At 40.3% G+C, this 19,065-nt stretch overlaps 4 protein-coding genes across 6 annotated transcripts in view; 2 read left to right on the top strand and 2 right to left on the bottom strand.

The window, feature by feature from the left end:
• proser1 (proline and serine rich 1) overlaps positions 1 to 1,011 on the bottom strand; it is a 9,716-nt gene extending 8,705 nt beyond the window's left edge. For both annotated transcript variants that reach the window (XM_005928013.3, XM_014335395.2), the window contains exons 1-2: positions 407 to 1,011; positions 254 to 319 (exon numbers count right to left, since the gene is read on the bottom strand). In XM_005928013.3, the coding sequence (XP_005928075.1) occupies positions 254 to 319; positions 407 to 451 (111 nt within the window). In that variant the 5' untranslated portion in view covers positions 452 to 1,011. The remainder of the gene's footprint in view (positions 1 to 253; positions 320 to 406) is intronic.
• A 178-nt stretch (positions 1,012 to 1,189) lies between these two features.
• Positions 1,190 to 8,282, top strand: vps36 (vacuolar protein sorting 36 homolog). The gene is made up of 14 exons (XM_005928010.3): positions 1,190 to 1,377; positions 1,583 to 1,651; positions 1,748 to 1,818; positions 2,942 to 3,056; positions 3,153 to 3,242; positions 3,831 to 3,917; positions 4,503 to 4,535; positions 4,712 to 4,789; positions 5,029 to 5,163; positions 5,316 to 5,381; positions 5,477 to 5,541; positions 5,933 to 6,017; positions 7,682 to 7,758; positions 7,904 to 8,282. Exons 1-14 carry the CDS (start codon positions 1,282 to 1,284, stop codon positions 7,983 to 7,985), a joined length of 1,149 nt encoding a protein of 382 aa, XP_005928072.1. The 5' UTR covers positions 1,190 to 1,281; the 3' UTR covers positions 7,986 to 8,282.
• Positions 8,283 to 8,394: 112 nt separating this feature from the next.
• On the top strand, positions 8,395 to 15,438 carry LOC102293290 (thrombospondin type-1 domain-containing protein 1). Of its 2 annotated transcripts, XM_005928009.2 has the most exons (8): positions 8,395 to 10,020; positions 10,855 to 10,979; positions 11,824 to 12,218; positions 12,306 to 12,906; positions 13,036 to 13,197; positions 13,304 to 13,724; positions 13,829 to 14,369; positions 14,491 to 15,438. In XM_005928009.2, exons 2-8 carry the CDS (start codon positions 10,928 to 10,930, stop codon positions 15,121 to 15,123), a joined length of 2,805 nt encoding a protein of 934 aa, XP_005928071.1. In that variant the 5' UTR covers positions 8,395 to 10,020; positions 10,855 to 10,927; the 3' UTR covers positions 15,124 to 15,438. The 2 variants fall into 2 exon arrangements, with proteins under 2 accessions (XP_005928071.1, XP_014190880.1); XM_014335394.2 differs by lacking the exon at positions 8,395 to 10,020 and having other exon boundaries at positions 10,546 to 10,979.
• Positions 15,439 to 15,502: 64 nt separating this feature from the next.
• fgl1b (fibrinogen like 1B) lies at positions 15,503 to 18,989 on the bottom strand. Its single transcript, XM_005928020.3, has 9 exons — positions 18,660 to 18,989; positions 18,461 to 18,547; positions 18,005 to 18,278; positions 17,668 to 17,827; positions 17,439 to 17,536; positions 17,202 to 17,290; positions 16,990 to 17,115; positions 16,799 to 16,863; positions 15,503 to 16,657 (listed from the first exon to the last, which is right to left on the bottom strand). The coding sequence occupies exons 1-9, from the start codon at positions 18,663 to 18,665 to the stop codon at positions 16,477 to 16,479; spliced, it is 1,086 nt and encodes a 361-aa protein (XP_005928082.1). The 5' UTR covers positions 18,666 to 18,989; the 3' UTR covers positions 15,503 to 16,476.
• Positions 18,990 to 19,065: the final 76 nt, after the last annotated feature.

Raw genomic sequence — 19,065 nt, 5'->3', positions numbered from 1 at the left:
TGTGTGTGTGTGTGTTTATCCTGAAATATGAGTTCTTTGCAATCATCCTCTTTTTTAATAAATAATCATGCAATTCATCTTGTAACAACTGTAAACAAACGATCATGCAACACGGATTATACAGTAAGTAATCTATAATTCGAGGTATCGTTTTGCTTTGTGATTGATTAATCAAATCTTAATTAATCTAATCTTTTATCACATGAGGATAGCTGGGGCTATTAAATATGGAGGAAGCTTGTAAAACCTTTACCTGTTTACTGGAGAAATAGCCATGCACCTGCTCAATGGCTCTGATGCGCTGATCGGTCAAGACGCACTACAGAAACAGGATGACGAGAGAGCAAGCTAGAAGCTTAAGCGATTCCAAAATAAATAAGATATTTTGACATTAGCTGCTTCTTACCTTTCTTATCTCATCCAATACAATGTCAAATGATTTCTTATCCATGTTTGTTGACTTAAACAAACGCTAGACTCTTTAACAATGAATACTACCAAAAAGCTGAACTTAAATAAACAGACTGATTATGATACAGCAGATTAAGTCAAATGATGTCAAATTCATTCAGATGACTTTTATTTTGATGACCAAAGTTACTCACTTATACTATTAATTCGTCGAAATTTAAAGCAATAAATATTCGCAGCATACTACTTAAAAATTGCATGATCGTTACATACAATACAACAATGACTTCCAAAGAAGAGGAGCAGTCTGCAGAGCAGAACCCGTCTGTACCAGATTTGCCCGCAGCTAACAACAAGCTAGCGGGCTACAGCTAACTCGACTCGGAGGACAGCGCAACTACAGAAACAACTAGACACCCCGAAACAAATATTTGCAGGTGTTTTCATTCAATCATCGTTACATTTTTTGATGATCCATTAAATAGGAGTGAAAAAATGTCAAAATATATATTTTAAAATCTCAAATTAACCCGGGAAGATAGCAGTCCTGCTAGCTCCTGACAGCTGGCGCTGTGAACGTCAACACTGAAAGGACCCCTTAGAGGTAGCTAGTTAAAAAATACAGCGTGTAGCAAAAGTGTTAGAGAAAAAATATCAAAGCTACAGTTAACTGGGGTAACATCACCAATGAAGAGAGTTAATGTATAAACAATATATTTGTGAGTTCAGTTGACTTTAGCTTATATTATAATATCTATTTTGGTTTTTGTCGCAGGCGAATTTTGAACAGCATACAGGAAGAAAACATAAAATGAGTCTTAGCGGAGAAGAAGTGAAGTGCGACCTGAATTGTTCTTGCTTTTCTTAAAAATGGACCGGTTTTCGTGGTCAAATGGGCTCCTAGAAATAAACGAAACTTTAGTGATCCAGCAGCGAGGTGTCAGACTGTATGACGGTGATGATAAGGTATCGTTTTGCTTTGTGATTTAACAGCCTGGTCCAACAACGCGGTGGCTAAAACTTACACCATATTACTGTTACAAAAACCATATATGTCAGATGCTGATGAAGAGTTGTTGCTTTATGTGGTTGCATGTGTACCGTGGGGAGTGTTTGTAGCTCGGAAAGCTGCGCAAGTAAGTAACGTCAAGTCTTTCGTGTCATTGTACAGGCTAAGCTGGATCTCGGAGTTACCTTGCTGAGCACCCATCGTTTAATCTGGAGGGATATCAAAAATCATGTAAGGGAGCATTAAACACACCCTATCTACCCACCTTGTGTGCCAGCTGGTGCCTATTGCTGATATGATGGCTCCTTTTGCCTTTGCTGTCTCCAGGAATGCTGCATCGCCATGCCCCTGTCACAGATCATCTTCTTTGAGGAGCAGGCTGCAGGAATAGGAAAGAGGTAAACACTGCTGAATACTTTTTTTTTTTCAGCACACTGCAATGGTCAACAAAGACAGTTAAAAATGATCAGGAATGCACTTAAATCATTGTGAATATCAGTCCTAATGTTTACTTATTCAATAGTCTATCGTTTGCATCATGTCGATTTTGTACATAAATAGTGTGATAAAGAGCAAAAAGGTCTAAATTATTTAGGATAGACAACTGCCAAATTATTATAAATAGCATCTGTGTTGCCCCTTACTGATTCAGTAAAAGGACTAAATGTTACAATCCCTGATAATGCATTGCTTTAAATGGAGAGAATCTTGAGGGATGGCTGTTATTAGGAAAGGCAGCCCAGAAACTTTACCAGCGGCACACATCTAGTGTGCCTCAACTTTTGGTCTTTTACACCGGCTAATCTGCCATTTTTTTTCTTCATTGGTTTGGTTTAGAAACTAGAGATCTGATCTATCTTATCATATTAAAATTTGGGACACATCGTCAGTAGTACACTTTGGATTCATCAGGCGTTTCGGCTATTATCACTAGACACCCTCATCCAAGGAGGCCATGCCAGGGTTGATCAGGCTACAGAGTGTGTCACTGGTTTATGTTAAAATTGTTATTTCTCTTCTTCTTTCTGCTGTTTAGTTTTCTACAGTTTATTTTTCTGTCTATTCACTGCAACTTAGAAATAATATGTACCTCTTTAATATTTATGGAGCCTCACTTCTTCAAAGGGATAGAGAGAAGTAAGACAAAAGGGACAAGATAGGAGAGCTAACTAGCAATGGAGCATTGCTACTAAATATGTAGTGAAAACAAAGATCAAAACATGATGATCTCACTAGTTGTACTTTGAAAGAGGCAAGCATCACTCTTACATCATTAGATGTGGTAACAGCTACAGAATAAAAAAGTATGGGGAGAGTAAACTAATAAATACTGTAAGGAGCAATTGATGGGGACTCCCTTCAAGAAACTTAAAGAAGACCAGAAGCTTTTCTTTCCAAGCTCCTTAGACTACAATGACCTGGATGACGGAGAACCTTCACAGAGAACATATAAATACACTAACTTAAATATAGTACAAGAAAAAATGTATCTCCTAACTACTGGTTTTTCTTATTCTTAAGTGCAAAAATAGTTATCCACCTGCATCCAGTACCTGCCAACAAGGAGCCAGGTCCATACCAATACAGCAAGTACTCTTACATCAAGCTATCCTTTAAGGAACATGGGCAGATTGAGGTAGTGATTCAACTTCCTCATTTTCACTTTTTGTACTGCTTTTTTTTTTGATGACTTGGAACTGACATGGCTCTGTTTTGTTGTTTTTCCTTGCAGTTTTACAGGAGGCTCACTGAAGAGATGACCAAGAAAAGGTGGGAGAATACACCAGTTTCACAGCCCATTCCCACAGGAACTGGATCTCAGGTTAGAAACAAAAGAGCACACCGTGTTTCCTCACTGATAACCATCTGTCCTTTGTGCTCTGTTATGTTTATGGGGATTTGTAGGTGTAGGTGGCACATTGTTTTCACTCACCAGCGTATAAACGCAACTTCCATGTACCGTAACAGTTCAGTATATGATAAAATAAAGCTTGGAGTCACTGTCAGTGTAAGATATGTTCCACATGATGGCAGCGTAGGCACTTAATTCTTGTACCTTTCAGTTTTTAACAATTAGTAAGAATTACTGCCTGATATTTAGATTTTTCCAACGTTTTTTTTTTTTAAAGTATCAATATGCATCAAATTAGATTTAATGTTTCACAGAAATTAGTGCAAGAAGTCATTCCACTTGCATTAGGTCATGTGTCTCCAAAAAGTACATTACTTCATTTTTTGTTGAACAGGATAATGGTCAGTAAAATTAACGTATGTACTATAACAACTACTGACCACAAAGAGTTCCCTCCTGGATTTCTTTTGTTTGTTTTTGTCCTTCCTTGTCCTTTGAGACAAGTTGCCCGTGTTTAACTTAATTATGTGTGTTTTCTTTTCCTTTGTGGTCATGTAGGCAGGAAAGACACGTGCAGTTGGGATTGTTGGCATTGAGAGGAAGATCGAGGAGAAGAGGAAAGAAACAGACAAAAACATTTCTGAGGTAATGGGAAAAATAAAGAGTGAGAAATGGGCCAGAACTGGAATTATGGTATACTCTCTCTGATGCCGAGTTATGGATAAAATCCATCGCCATCTCCTTGAAACCCTTAGCTGAGGTCTTGTATTTAACCAAAGTCATTTTGACTAAATTAACTGTAAATATATTTTAAAATAAGTATGGTTTGGATTTGGACTTTTTTTTTTTTTTTACATTTTTTATTAGTTTTTTCTTCTGTAAAAACTTGTCAACATTGGACGTTATTGCAAAGCAAGTTGACCACAGCCACTGTGACACTCTGGAAGGCAACTGGAAAGTTGTTTATATAACTTCTATTGAATACATTATATGATATATCAGTATTTAAAAATACCAATTTAATCCAAATGACAGATACAAATACATGGCAAGTATAGCTTTTACAAAAAAGGGGTTTAAAGTTAGGAAGTATGTTTTATATCCAGCTACAGGGGTGGGGGGTTTGCTGTGGAATGACATTTAAATTATATCTGCAGCCAGGAAGTTTTGTGGTTTATTTAATTGTCAACAATTTTGAAAGCCATTACTCATTCAGTCTCTGCTTTTCAGGCCTTTGAGGACCTCAGTAAGCTGATGGTGAAGGTAAGGAAGCTCTCATTTCATGTTTACATGTTTCTATAGTTGCTGAGTTATAACAGAATTAGGGAAGCTTTAAGTTATCCACTGACAAATGTGTAAATTTATATAATCATAAATAGCAGAGCTGTGTAAAACTCATTTCCTTAGTGGGATTTTCTTCATGATTCTCTTCCTAACAGGCCAAAGAGATGGTGGAGCTCTCCAGATCTATAGCCAACAAGATCAAAGACAAGCAGGGAGACATAACAGAAGATGAGGTAAAGAGTTTGCTGACGTGATGAGACAGAAACATGAAGGATAATATGTGTACCTTCAAGTCACTGTACCGTAATCCTCCTCACATCTTATTGAATCATCTCAGATCTGATGCACAAATTTAACACAACACATGTTTTATTGCATGATACGGTTACCTTAGCGTTTTAGAAAATTGTGACTCTAAAATAACTTTTTTTAGCAGCTTGTTTTTTATTTATTCTTGTGTTTTATTCAATAGACAATACGGTTTAAGGCATACCTCTTGAGCATGGGTATCGCTAACCCTGTTACCAGAGAAACACATGGATCCGGTACACATTATCACCTGCAACTGGCTAAGCAACTGGGGGATATGCTGCAGGCCCCTCTGGAGGTGGGTGTGATTTTTATTTATTTTTTTTGGGGGGGGTGGGGGGTGAAACAGAAAGAAAGAGATACCTTTCATATTTACTTACTTGCTTTTATTTTATTCTCTTCATGATCCTCTTTCTCTCACGTTCTTTCTCCCACTCCCCACTCTCACAGGAACGTGGAGGTATGATGGCTCTTACAGAGGTGTACTGTCTCGTCAATCGTGCTAGAGGGATGGAGGTAATTCTTCGAAAATGCACACATAACTGTAACACAACATTGTACTTCCACACTACACACAAACATCTTTGGTTATTTTTTTCCTCTTTCCACAGCTGTTATCTCCAGAAGATTTGGTGAATGCGTGTAAAATGTTTGAGTCATTGAAGCTCCCGTTGAGGTGAGTTTGAGTTGCATTTGTCTTTGTATTCCGTTTTAAATTAGGTGTGCACTAAATTAATTTGAATAGAGACAGGCTATGTTACTATAGTGCTAGGTTGGTGCCCACTTCACAAAGGCCAGGCTCTTCCTGCCAGGCTTCCTGTTGATTGAAGGGCTGTCCAGGCCTCCGCAGCTGTCATTTCCTGTTACTTCTCAGTTTCAGAAAAAAAAAAAAAAAAAACTGGCTTGTTTTACTGTTTGCGTACAAAGTTGATCCCAGCACTACAAGCTAGTTGCCATATTTTAACTGTCTATAATATTTAATAAAACAGCCTAAAACCCTAAAACTGGTCTCTATTCCTTCCATGCAGACTTAACCCCTTTTTTCTCATATCTCATCTTGTGTGTAGGTTGCGTGTGTTTGATAGCGGAGTGATGGTGGTCCAGCTGCAGTCTCACAGTGAAGAGGAAATGATAGCTTCAGCACTGGACAATGTAAGCTTTAACTGTTACAATCATAATACAGTCTGTGACGTTATCATGCTTTAGGGTGACTAAACATCACATTCCACTACTTATCAAAATGAACTAAATAATTTAAAGGTGCTGTGAATAGGAATGTAAAGCAATTTACATGTAACAACCTTTTATTTGCTCAAAACAGTATGTTGGCTGGCATCTTTTTAAAGGACTCGGGGCATGATTTTGTCATGAAAAGGAAGAGGTTAGCAAAGAAAAAACTGGGATAATCAAGGAAATAAAGAAAGTAGACAGGCGTATTGGGAGCATATGGCAATGAGAGAGGTGGCAAAGGAAAAGACTTATAGTAGGTTCTATGTGAAGCCGGACACAAAGGAAGGGGAAAAGGACTTGTATATATTTGCTAGACAGAGAGGCCAAGCTGGAAAGGATGTGCAGCAGGTTAGGGTAAGTAAGGATAGAGATGGAAAATGTGCTAAAAAGTGAAGAGAGTGTGCTAAGATGGAAGGAGCTGATGAATGTAGAAAATCAGAAGGAGGGGAGAATGGATGAAGGACAGCTGGTGAATCAGAAAGCAAAAATTAGCATGCATGGTGCTTTACATAGTGGGTCTAACCCTTAACTGTTCTGTGTAGTCCTGATGGAGAATTATAGAGAAAATCAGAAGGACTGTGTGTGGCTGTAGAGAAAGCATATGATGGGCTGCCTAGATAAGAACTGTAGTTCTGTATAAGGGCATTAGAGGAGAGGTTGAGATGGAGCCAGATGAGCTGTTGTGGCGATATTGGTGATATTGGCTATTTGCTGATCTATCAGGGTCAGCATTTATAATGGCTGATAATTGATTGATTTATTTATTTTTAAATAAAGACGAGACAAAAGACACACTATTCAAACATGTTATGAGTGTTGAGCTTGCACAGTTCGTTCACCATAGAGCATTCTGCGATGTATGTTTGGAACCACAAACACAACAAACAGCTGATCGGCCCAGAATTGGGCAAACAAGTAAATTAATAACTACAGATAACAAATGTTAGGGAAATCTGTTTATATTTTGAGTGTCTGACAGAAAAATTAAAAATACTGGACAGTATATCAGATTTTTAAATGATCAAATATCGGTATTGGTCTAAAAACTCTGATATTGGTTAGACTCTACTCAGTTCCTCCCTTTATTGCCACACTGCAAGCTAGTGTAAAACACTGGCTAGAGTAAGCTTAAAAACTCAGTCCACTAATGTCAGCAAATGATCTTCTCCCAGCACAGCATAGCCTTTAACATGAACTCTTTGTTATAGCACAAAAATGTATAATTCTATATATATCCCTACCAACTTCAGGGAAATTACTGCAAGTTGTCTAACCTTGTTATTGCTAGGAAAATACTAAATGGCTAAGTTGGCTACTCCTTTAAATGACTTCACTAGGTAATCTAATCTATGATACTGATTTATGGGTTGCATTAAACTAAGCTGATTTTGGTCAACAGAGAGTTATTTCAACACAGAAAAAAAGGTGAATAAGTAGCAATTGCTTTCTTCTAACCAAGAACAATCTGTGCAGTACAGACACTGCTCCAACAATTGTGAACAAGCGTTCAACTACACGTTTTCTGAAGGTTAAGAGAAAACCGATACATTTATAACCAATTCTGTATCTCTTCCTGTCATGGACAGGTGTCAGAGAAAGGCTCCTTGACTGCAGAGGAGTTTGCAAAGCTCTTGGGTCTCTCTGTTCTTCTGTCAAAAGAGCGGTAAGTTAGTCATGTCAGTCAGTTTTACTTTATCGTCATGGTGTAGAAGTGTGAAATACTTGTCTGTGTCTCATATTTTATAGTTCTTTGTTGCTGCAGTTTGTCATGTTGTAATTTATTTGCCTTCTTCACTCCCCATGTCCAGGTTGTTGCTGGCTGAGAAGATGGGCCACCTTTGTAGAGATGACTCTGTTGAGGGTTTAAGATTCTACCCAAACCTATTTTAATCTGTTTACAATTAAAGTGGAATATAGAAACAGATGATTTCTTAAAAAAAAAAAAACTATATCAGCTGACCTCTACAGGTGCTGTACTTTTCATACATGCTGTATGTATCCAATGTATGTATCCATTTGGTCTTCTGATTATAATAGAGCACTGTGAATCCACCTATAGATATGTTTTTATCTAGAACTACGAGCGATACTGGACTGTTTTCAAAATGTTTCAAGCTTCAGGTCCACTCTCGTTGGTAGAGTGACCATTGGGTGTATTTGGTAATAAATGCTTTTTGGAAAACGGCACTTTATGTTTTATACTTTGTTTTCATTCACAATGTACTCATTCTGGAAAAGTCAGGTATACCTTTTCAATGCAACCAAAGCATTCTGTTATGAAAAATACCATCGCTAATGACATTTTCCAGAGTAAAATATATAATAAGTGGTTAGGGACTGTAGCGTTCCCTGCTGACGTAGATGCCCAGGTTTCAATTAATCCAAATGACCTGCTCCACATTGCATCTTTTGTTGGTCATTTAATTTAGTCCATCAACATCAGTTCCTGTCCCTTTCCCAGCAAACGCTCCTGTGAGTGTAATAGCTTTGGGTAAATTCAAGACCAGACAAGACAGACTAAAATGCGTCTCCTGTCAATCCAGTTTACAGAGTGCATGTGAGTAATACTCAGTCCCAGTTCAGAGGAAAGTTGTGCTAGACAAATACCAGAGTGTGTGTTTTGAAGGCAAAACTGAAAGTTAAGCACGTGATCAACTGGCACAACAAATATTTCAAAACAACACTTTATCATATTCACCCACAGTTACCATATAGCAAGTAACTACATATGAATGAGGAGCCTATGGCAACAAGTAGTGTTTGAATGGTGCTTCTGTTGTCACCATAAAGTATTTTAACAAACAGAATAGAAAAGTTCATTGTTCCCATTGTGAACATGAACGTTTCATCTCCAGAGAGGTTTCCTGTTCTGTGTGGACTCTCGCCAGAGGAAGAATGAAGGTCTGCAGAGTTGATTAGATTACCCTGCCATGTGGCCCGCTTATTGATAGATGAATTCAACTAGTTCAGGAAGTCTCGAGAGCCGAGCCGAGCCGAAGCAGGTCTGATTCTCATAATTGGGGATGCATGCACAATATTTAGGTTAGGTGAACATTTTACCGCACGACATGAGTCCAGTTGCTCTTACAATGAGATTGACTACGGCTTTCTGCATAATTTATGATTTGGTGTGCTTTTATTTTATTTATTTATTTTTTAACTCTAATTGGTTAATCATAGAAAAACGACATATATAGTTTACTAGACAATACTGATTAAAACGTTAGATTTTTTTTTCTCACACTGTCACATAAAGTATTGAACTACAGATCCCTATGTTGAATTTCACATATTTTTCCTGCGGCACTGCCATCTTAAATGTTTTGATGATCCGGGCGCCTGTTAAAACTGATATCGATCTTTGGAATGATAGACTTAATGCAATGCGATCCTTTGACTGCCAGAGCAGGAAATGTATCTTTCATTTGTGCCTTTTTTCGTCTAGCATGAAATTTCCCAGAGCTAAAGCACGTTAGAACCAGTTCCACTTCTCACTGCTTCATTTTACCTGCTATAATCTCAGGCAGGAATAAAAAGGGCGAGAGTCGTTTTGGACGCAAAACGTTCTTTATTTTTTAAATATCTTCTTAAATGGAAGCTTCAAGGCAGATAATATTTAAGACTTAAGTCGTAAACCGTTTAACTGCGTGTCTAATTTCTGAGAGGAAAAGGGAGTTTGTCGCAAACATAATACGCCCTCTTGTTGACCTTACTGAGCGGATCTCTTTCACGCGCTCTGAACCCCAGCGCGCGCCTCTGGAGCGCTCGTGGGGCTGTCATACTTGTCCCCCTGACTGTCAGTGAAATTTATTAGCAGCTTATCTGGCAAAAGAAATTCGCAACGAGCATATGGAGGGACAGTTACTGTGGGTGCTGTGCGGGGGAAAGCGTCGAGGAACCATACTTTTCTGAGTCTTCAAGACACGTGAGTACAATTTGATTTAATCAGACTGCACTACACAAAACAGTAAAGGGTTAGACTCACTATGTAAAGCACCATGCATGCTAATATAGACTGAAAATCAAGGTTTAGATTCACTAATCAGAAGGTATTGCGCATACAAAGGGCGCTGTGTTTATTCGCGGATTAAAACCAGTCATATCCTGAAAATATTCACCCAAATGAGCTACACAGTATGAGCAGGGGGTTAAAAACAAGCAAACACCAGGCTCCACCTTAACTTTGTATTTGCTTGGAAGTTTGGCTGACTTTATGATGGAAATAATAACTAGTAGTAAACGTTCTGATTCTGCTCTGACTTCAAAAGTCTGAAATAGTCGGTTTTTGAAAAAAAATAAAAATAAAAATATAAATATATATATGTATATGTGTATATATATATATATATATATATATATATATATATATATAATATATATAATATATATATATATATATATATAATCTATATATATATTGTTTGTTATATAGATCAATTCAGACAAGTGTTTGGCTTCAGCCTACTACATGTTTGTGATGAACAAAGCCGCCTCCCCTCCTTTTTTTGAAACCTCTCTTGTGTGATGGTGTGATGGTGGCAGCTCCCCATACCCATTGTGAAGATGAAAGGAAGAGGAAGACGCCAGTGTAAATTCAGAAAAGTCATGTTCACTGTTCATACTCTAGCCTTCCTGTTTTCCATACATGCAGAAGAGCGCACAGCTTCTTGTACACACACTTAACTGCTATCTAGTACTTCTCTGTGGATTATCTTCTTGGTTTTTTTGTTTTATTGTTCTATGATTTCCCCATTTAAAGCTTTTCACAGCGTTGTGATGGTGGAATAGGACGATCATGTGGTGTTGGAGAAGAAGGAGGCACAGGTATCGGAATGCCACAGGCTGTCTCACTGCTGTCCTTCCTACTAGTGCTCATTGGATATGGTGAGTTTCTACAAATCTATCATCTTACTGCATTTTAATTGACTGCTGAACGAGGCTAATGCGTGGCCTCTTCAGACACCCGCTTTCCTTTGTGAGGATGTGAGGTCCCAACAACAGGATTTACACAATGCAGAGCACAATAGCTCTTAAAATAACATGCTACTAGTGCGTTTCCCCCCACTAATAGCACCCTGATTCTTGGCTTATATACTCAATCATGTTTAACTCTTTGTCTGTTTGATATCTATACTTTACTGCTTTTGAACCTGTTAATGTGGACTCCACTGAGCTTGTTCTGTCGTTCTGAGCAAAAAACTATACTTTGTGGTTGTTTGGGCAATATATCTGATGTTGGATAAGGGAAATGTATAAGAGGTTTATAAAAGTATTATAATTACACACAGGACACGTTGTTATAAATTATGGTTACAATGTGTTGTCAAAACTGACGCTTTATAAACTCACAATTGAGGCCAAGTTTTACTAGAAAACCTTCTACAATTTGTAAAATTACCAACAAAAATGAACAGACCCATACACTCCTAGTATTTTTTTAAACAGCCACAAATATTAACTCACACTTGAGCTTATCATTCTGATTAATTTACCTAACAAAATGGAACTAGAAACAACCTTTAGGTACAGTAAAACTTTGCTTGCATGCTTGGAAAATCTGGATTTTTTTTTAAATAAATGCATTAATGGTTAACTACAACCAGACTTAATTTTACCCATTGTGGACATATTAAGAATGTGTATTCACCACTTGTAGAACAATGTGTAACATTTTCTTTTTCCTTTCTCTGTCTTTCTCACATCTACTTGTGTGTTTTCTTTCCTGCAGCTTTTGCAGGGCTCAATATCTGGCCCTCCTTGCATTCTGCCCTAAGCAACAGCAGTGTATTTGTGGACTTCAGCATAAAATCCAACAGCAGCACCATCCGGAGCAGGAGCCTATCTCTCGTCAACACGGAAAGCAACACCACTGTTCTGACCAAGACTCTCCACAACAATCAACCGGCTGGCAGGGTGGAGTTCAACTGCTCCTGCTTCCCGTACGCAGGAACTTTCCGGTTCCTGCTGAGACAAACCAGCATCTCCACTGTTTTCCCTACTAATAGCACAGAGGGCAGTAGCAGAGAGAGCACTACCTGGTGGTGGAGTTCAGAACTACAAGTCCATTGGCCAACCTTTCATATTGCCGTGGAGAGAGCTGGGAACCACTCTGGATCCTTTCAGGCAATAAAAACCACATTTCAGTATATACTGCTGTAAAACAATGACCATAAATAATTATCATATTTCTCTTCTGTTGTTTCTCTTCAGGTTGGGATATCCACTAATGAGCACTTTCAGGCTTGTTCCAGCGGCATTGATTCTGCTCTCTCACTAGAAGTCAGCTACATGGAGTACAACCAAATAGGTCATAAGAGCATCAACAAGGTCCGAGCCCTCACGCGAATCCCAATCAAACCCCTCCGTTCTCAGAGTGTTGAACTGTCCTGTGCCTTCCCATTCACAGACAGAGATTTCATAAGAGTTGCTCTACAGTCTCCTCACACAGCACAGGAGGTGAAGAGCTTTGGACCACTCTACCTGTCCCGTATCTTCTCCTATAAGCTGCTAGTGGAAAATGCCAATGCTTACAAGAGTGGCTGTGAAGGCACTATGACTGTTAAATTGATCACCCCGCCCTGTGCTCACATCAATGGGAAAGTATTACTGTATAGCGATGCTGCTTCATCTGCAGAGGAGCCCACTTCTCCCCCGTTGGCCTTTAACTGGCTGACTCAGGGAGAGAATGAAACTGAATTCAACTGCTCCGTGTTTTACCCGGGAAGGCATAAGTACTGCTTTCGCTTTGTTTTCAACTACAGCCGCTCGCCCAGTCCAGCACAGACGTGTCTGGTGGCTTACAAAAGTGCAGGTGAGATTGTTTAGCCCGTGTGATTTTGGTGTATTGGAGTGGAGGGAATTTATGTAGCAATGCAGAGTTAAAGGTTTTAAACTACTAATCTGCTTTATCGTGTTTTAACACTTTCCTTGCATCCTGCAGAGTCATGGGGGCCATGGCAGCCGTGGAGTGTGTGCAGCGTGAGCTGTGGAGAAGGGGTGAGGGAACGAGTGCGTGAGTGTTTACTGCCCTCAGGTGTGCGAGGGATGCAGTGCACTGGCATGATCAAGGAGCAGTCCCTGTGTTCATTAGAGGATTGTGTCGGTGAGTTTGTTTACCCTTAACTTGCTCTTTCTAAACTTCAGTATCTTAGATTAAAGCTTTTTCTCTTCAGTTTTGTGTCCAAACTTTGTTTTTCTTTTTGTCCCAGTGGTACCAGCTCCTTCTCCATCTCTCTCACCTGCACCGGTTGGAGTTGCACCCTTGGGCAGTAACATGATTGTGGTAGTTGGTATCTCCCTTTGTCTGGCTGTGATTATGGCTACTGTTGTGGTGACGGTGTGGAGAAAATTTTGCCAGAGCCCTCAATGCAGCTCTGTCCGGAGAAGCTCCATGCATTCTCCTGGAGGGCGCAAGCTCTCAGATGAGGCTTCCATCTGTGGGCACAGCCTACAAAGACCCAGCCTGTCTGATGTTCACAGCCCTTCAGGGGGCGTGGGTGTGGCTGCAGCTCAAAAAGATGGGGCTTTCTTGGGAAGTCAACCTCTCTCACAGACCGTGGTGATACCACTCCCACAGGACCCAGAAAGACTATCTCCCACTGGCCAGAAGGTGTTTCCACCAATATTTGGGTATGTTTTAAAATTTATAATATTCTATCCCAGATGGCGCCCTTTTTGTCACAGCTATTAAAAAAAACACACACACAATAAACCGGAAACTATTTTTTGCCTAGGTACAAATTGGCACAACAACAGTTGAAAGAGATGAAGAAGAAGGGCTTAAAGGAGGCTACACAGCTGTACCATGTCTCTTCCAGCCCTGTCCATGACACTGTTGTAGACACATCTGCTTCACCCACCATCTCTCCCATTCCTACACCGATTGGATTTGCTCATTCTGCCTCCCCTTTAGGTCTACAGGGTGATTCTAAACTCAAGAATTTTCACATTGCAGCTCCCTTTTCTGAACCACCACCACAAACTTTTAGGGCCACACCGGACAGACTGAGTCCTAGAGTGGAACTGATCGTAGGTCCTCCTGTTGCTGCTCACGCAAGTAGGAGCAGCTCCAAGTGGCATGACCGCACTGCTGACTGGGTAGAGATGGTAGAGAGGAGTGGGCTAACAGGTTTCAGAGAAGAAGGACATGCAGCAGTGGGAAACTCTTATCATAAGAATCCAAATTTCCGACGGACTTCCAGTTTTAATGATGCCAAACCTCAGCTACCGTCCTTCTCACAGTCCAGACAGTTCAGAGAAAGAAGCCTGACCCAGGTAACTTATATACTCTTTAGTATGATTTTAATTTATTTTTTATTTCGTTTATTTATTTATTATTGCTGTAAAACATTTTTGTGCCACGAATGGTCAAGTTTAACCGTTATGTCCTTTCCAGGTGGGATCTCGGACTCTTCCCGAAGGAAGCTGTTGGAGCAAAGGAGGGTGGGAGAGACAGCCATATCGCTCTTATCCAATTCCAGAGCATGGGGCTTCAGAGTGGGCTAGATCCAGATTACAGAAAAGTGACCAGAGGAAGCCCTGGACAGAGAAACCAGTGCTTTCACACATTAATGAAATCAAACATGCAGGAACCAACACAAACACAATTTCAGCATCTGGGACACAGGGTAAATCTGACTTTAATAGCACAGCAGAGAGGAGAAAAAACAGTGACCAAGTTTCAGGGATCGGGGGTCCCGCCGCAGCACCTGTTAGTTCTCAGGAAGTGAACCAGTTGAGTTTGGATCGGGCTGAACAGAACTGGAACCGTCGCGGCCCCTCACCAATTCAGAGGAACATCCTGGCCCGGAAATTAAAGGAGGCTCAGTCCTACTCTGCAGCCAAGGGGCGCAAGCGCAGCTCCAGCTTTACTGCTTCATCTTCAGACCAGAGGAAAGGTCGCTGCCACTCTCTGCCCGTGACTGAGGAGTACACCAGCAGTGATGGCTCTCCCTACAAGCTGAGCGAGGCAGAACAAAAGATGCTGGATCTAGATCTGTCCTCGTCATATGTATGGGAGGAGGAGTAGATCACAAACTACAGCTGAGAAAAGCTGCCACTGAAAATCACATTTATTCTTTACCCTTCACCCTACATCTCTGTACCCACCTATGTATTGTAATGTTAGATTTATCGCTATATGTTTTTATCTTTTAAAGTTCTTATTTTTGACTTTAGTTTGGAATTTTTTAAGGTTTGTTTTGATATTTTGTAATACTATTACATACTGAAAGTTTTATTTAATTCACTGTATGCCATTGCTGAGATTTTTAACACACTTTGGAAATACATTTCTCCTCTGTACTTCAACAGCTGGTACAATAAACCTGTCACATTTTCTAAATGCACTCTTAAAATCAATACCTAGACCCAGATAATGCTCTAGTTTTATTTCCACATAACTGTATGTGTTTCTTTTAGAGTGCTGCCAAGTCTTCTGCAATTACAGTACTCTACAATACTGAAACCGCACCAGCTAAACTGCTTCTGTCACAATGGCCACGGGCCGATAGCTAAATTGGACTCGATTGCAGATAACCACAAACAGAGACGGCTCAAACGTTTTGCAGTGTTTATTATTTAGTCAACCAGTGAATTCGTGACAAGGAGTTGCTAACGAAGTAGCCGTGGGTCAGTGAGGGGGGGTGAACGGGGATTTAGCAGGTTGAGACGAGAACGGAGCGGTTGCGTTGGTGATCGGCGTGAATCTCGCTTTCAGGGAGAGGCGGTGGTAGTCCAGGGGAGTAGTGGAACGGCTGGCAGACCTGAGTTCCGCTGTGTCCAAGGTGGTGAGTGAGGCTGGAGGGCAGGTAAGGCGAGCTGGGGTTGAGGGCGATGACAACGAAGGTCCAGGAAATGCACATGAAACCAAGGTTAACAATGAAAAAGTGGCAAGAGCGTGAAAAGCCGTAGAGTCAATACCAACGTGAGGTCTTTGACGCACTAGAGGTGAAGGAGAGGCTGAGGGGACCTTAAATCCTCAACCTGATTGCCCCGAATCAGTCTCAGGTGTGCAGGACTGCAGCAGGGAGATGGCTCCGCCCAGGGGTGGAGACCAAGGAACTCGGGTGCCTGATAGCACTTTCCAGTCGAGTCTCCAGATCCTGACAGCTTCACTGTTTAATGTGAGATCTAAGCAGTGTAAAATATGTAATGAAAATTACACAGTTGTATCCATTGTAACTATGCTTGAGGACAATCAAATGAACATCAGAGAGGTGTTATGGATGAAATGCTGTTTATTTTAGTGTTTGGTAAATAGACACTTTACAGAAAGAAATGCATACAACACGGTATTACTGATATTTGATAGAAAAATAGCAAAGGGAGAAATTAAAATATGGCAAAGAATGTTTGCTCTTGTTTTTTAGCGTTTAGGTTTTTAAATTTCGCCCGCTCCACTGCCCACGGCGTCTAGGAAAACCAGAGGCCGCACTTTCATGGTGGTGTGTCTAAGTGAATACCAAAGGCCTTTCCAGGTCCCCCAAACAATACCGTCATCATACTCGGCTTTGTACTTCCCTCTGCGATAGAATTTTCCATTTAAGTTGGCTGCATGACATCTGTAGATCAGAAGTTAAGGGCACAATGTCAAAGGTAAATTTTCCAAATTACAAAACCCGGTGAAGAGACAGAAACTTCATAATCACATTTGAAGTGATGCAGACTCATCATGAAACAGAAAGGGTGGGTGACAGCCTCACCTGTTGTACCACCAACCTGCTTTATTCTCCTGGGCACAGCTTCCCTGGAGGTACCGGTCGTTATCCTGTCAACCACCCGGCATCAGTGTTTTCACATTCATCATTTGCACATGAGTAGTCTATTAGACGTGCTGTGAAACATCAACTTGCCATCTTGGAGTGGTAATGGTTTTGACAGATGTGCGACTAACCTGATCCCTGGTGCTGAAATGCATGCCACTGAGGCAAGAAGACCACTGCTCCACCACACCCCTGCTTCCACTGAGAGCATCTCCCGCTGACCCACTGTACTGCCCATACTGAAGACGATATTTATCCTGGAATGAGCATTAGAACAATGTTTCCTGGGAGGATCGTTATACTTATGATTCTAAGGAAAAGCTACACAAAGTGTTTTTCTCACAGCCTCATCGGTGATCCTGAAGTTGTCATAAAACGCATAGCTTCTCTGTCCATCCCAATCCATGAGATCGATCTTCACAAGGTTCTTACCTTTAGCACAAAAAAGACACAAAGTAAAGTTGGTAAAGGAGAAGCTAATAAGACAGGAACTAGAACTTTTTAAAATGCAACATATGAATGAAAAAACACATACTGGGTGTCTAATGTGAAGCATTAGTGCATAACGTGACCTGCTGACCTTCTGAGAGCAGAGAGTAAATATGTTCATTGCCCAACCAAAACTCGTCATTCCACAGTTTGAAGTCGCCAAAGCCATCTCTGTAGTCCACCCAGTCTCTGAAATGAGAAGTAGGCTGGCAGTTGACTTCAAACAGAAAACCCCACAAGCTTTATCAGCATCATACTAGATAGACAGGCTGTGGGATCTTCCACCCACATGCTGTGGGCTACTTCTTCTGCACAATTACCTGTGAAAGTCAACTCTTCCATGCCGGCGTTTTTGAAACACTGTCCACCCTCCTCCATCATCCATGTCACAGTAAACTAAAAAGGGCTCCTGATGTAATTTGGGTCTTATGCGGTAGAAACCGCTTGATGGTCTCTGTCTGTCGAACAGTTCAGAACAGTCTAGAAGAAAGACTAAATGCTTCAGAGATTGCTGATTATTGTTCTTACATTGACATTTTGACTTTGTGTTGCATGTCAAGTAAAAATAGCTGTGCATGTGCAAAACTCAGTGAACTAGAAATAGAAAAATGCGTCATGCACTGTAGATTTGCACCAAACATAGTGCGCTTTTCTTACCTTTATCATATACAATTAAATTGCCTGTCGGTGGAAGTGGTTTAGTCAGCGTCATATCCAGTCCATCTAGTGCTGCGCTCTTGTTGTGGTTTAAACCAGAATCGGGGTCTGAATCAGCCTGAGGTTTGCTGTTAGACGCAGCAGGCTGAAACGGACGGAAGTATTTGTGCGTCTGCAAGTGCTCAACCTGCCATTTTCTGATCAAAAGACTATTTTCAAGTTTCCTTATGCTGCGCTTGAGAACAGCAAACTCAGGCCCGCACGAGTCTGTTGCCTTAAAATAAGGAAGGAAAAAAATACCTCTGTTTTTATTCTGATAACACACAGAGGAAGCAAGTAATGCATCACAGTTTTTTTCTACACATCTAGAAAAAACACAATTTAAGGCAAACATTTTCAGTTTTCACAGTCAATACAAAAATAAATGAAAATATTTGTTACAGAGTAGATACATACAGACGGCTGTGAAGAGGAGACCAAGACTGGGCACAGCAGAGTCAAGAACAGCAACACTGGCATGACTTTTAGGAAAAAACACGTTTTCTAAAATAAACAAGACAATTTAGATTAAAACTTTAAGAAAAATCAAAAAGTTATCCAAAACTTTAAATGCTTTTTCTTAACACCTGAAGAATCTCGAAGCCACAAGCCTTACCTTCATTTCACAAAGCTTCCCTTGTTTTCTTCAGGTTCGGTGTTCTCTTCCCCTAAAATTTCTCAGCATTATTTATAGGCTGGGCTAGTTCTGCATGTTTCACATTAGAGGATTCGGACTAGAACGGTCTCGTCAAACACTGAACTCAGGTCAGTTTTGTGCTTGCTCCTTCATAAACCATCGCATTGTCTTGAAAGTAGAGCTGATCTCAGAGCTGCAAATAGCTTCACTGACCGAAAATGTTGAAAGAGCTCCATTCTTTACATACCAGAAGCGCTGCTTGTGGGGTTTGCCTTTTAAATATAACGCAGTGATCTATTGGGGGGGAGACAATTATTCCTAAAAAAATTACATTCTTTTTATATAAATGTCCTACTTCAAACACTAATTCGAGCAATAAAGTAAT

Source organism: Haplochromis burtoni, unplaced genomic scaffold (genome assembly GCF_018398535.1).
Source record: "Haplochromis burtoni strain Fernald_Lab_line unplaced genomic scaffold, NCSU_Asbu1 Contig_109, whole genome shotgun sequence".
NCBI lineage: Eukaryota > Metazoa > Chordata > Actinopteri > Cichliformes > Cichlidae > Haplochromis > Haplochromis burtoni.
The sequence above is the reverse complement of the archived record's forward strand: the minus strand, read 5'-3'. Positions and strand labels throughout refer to the sequence as shown.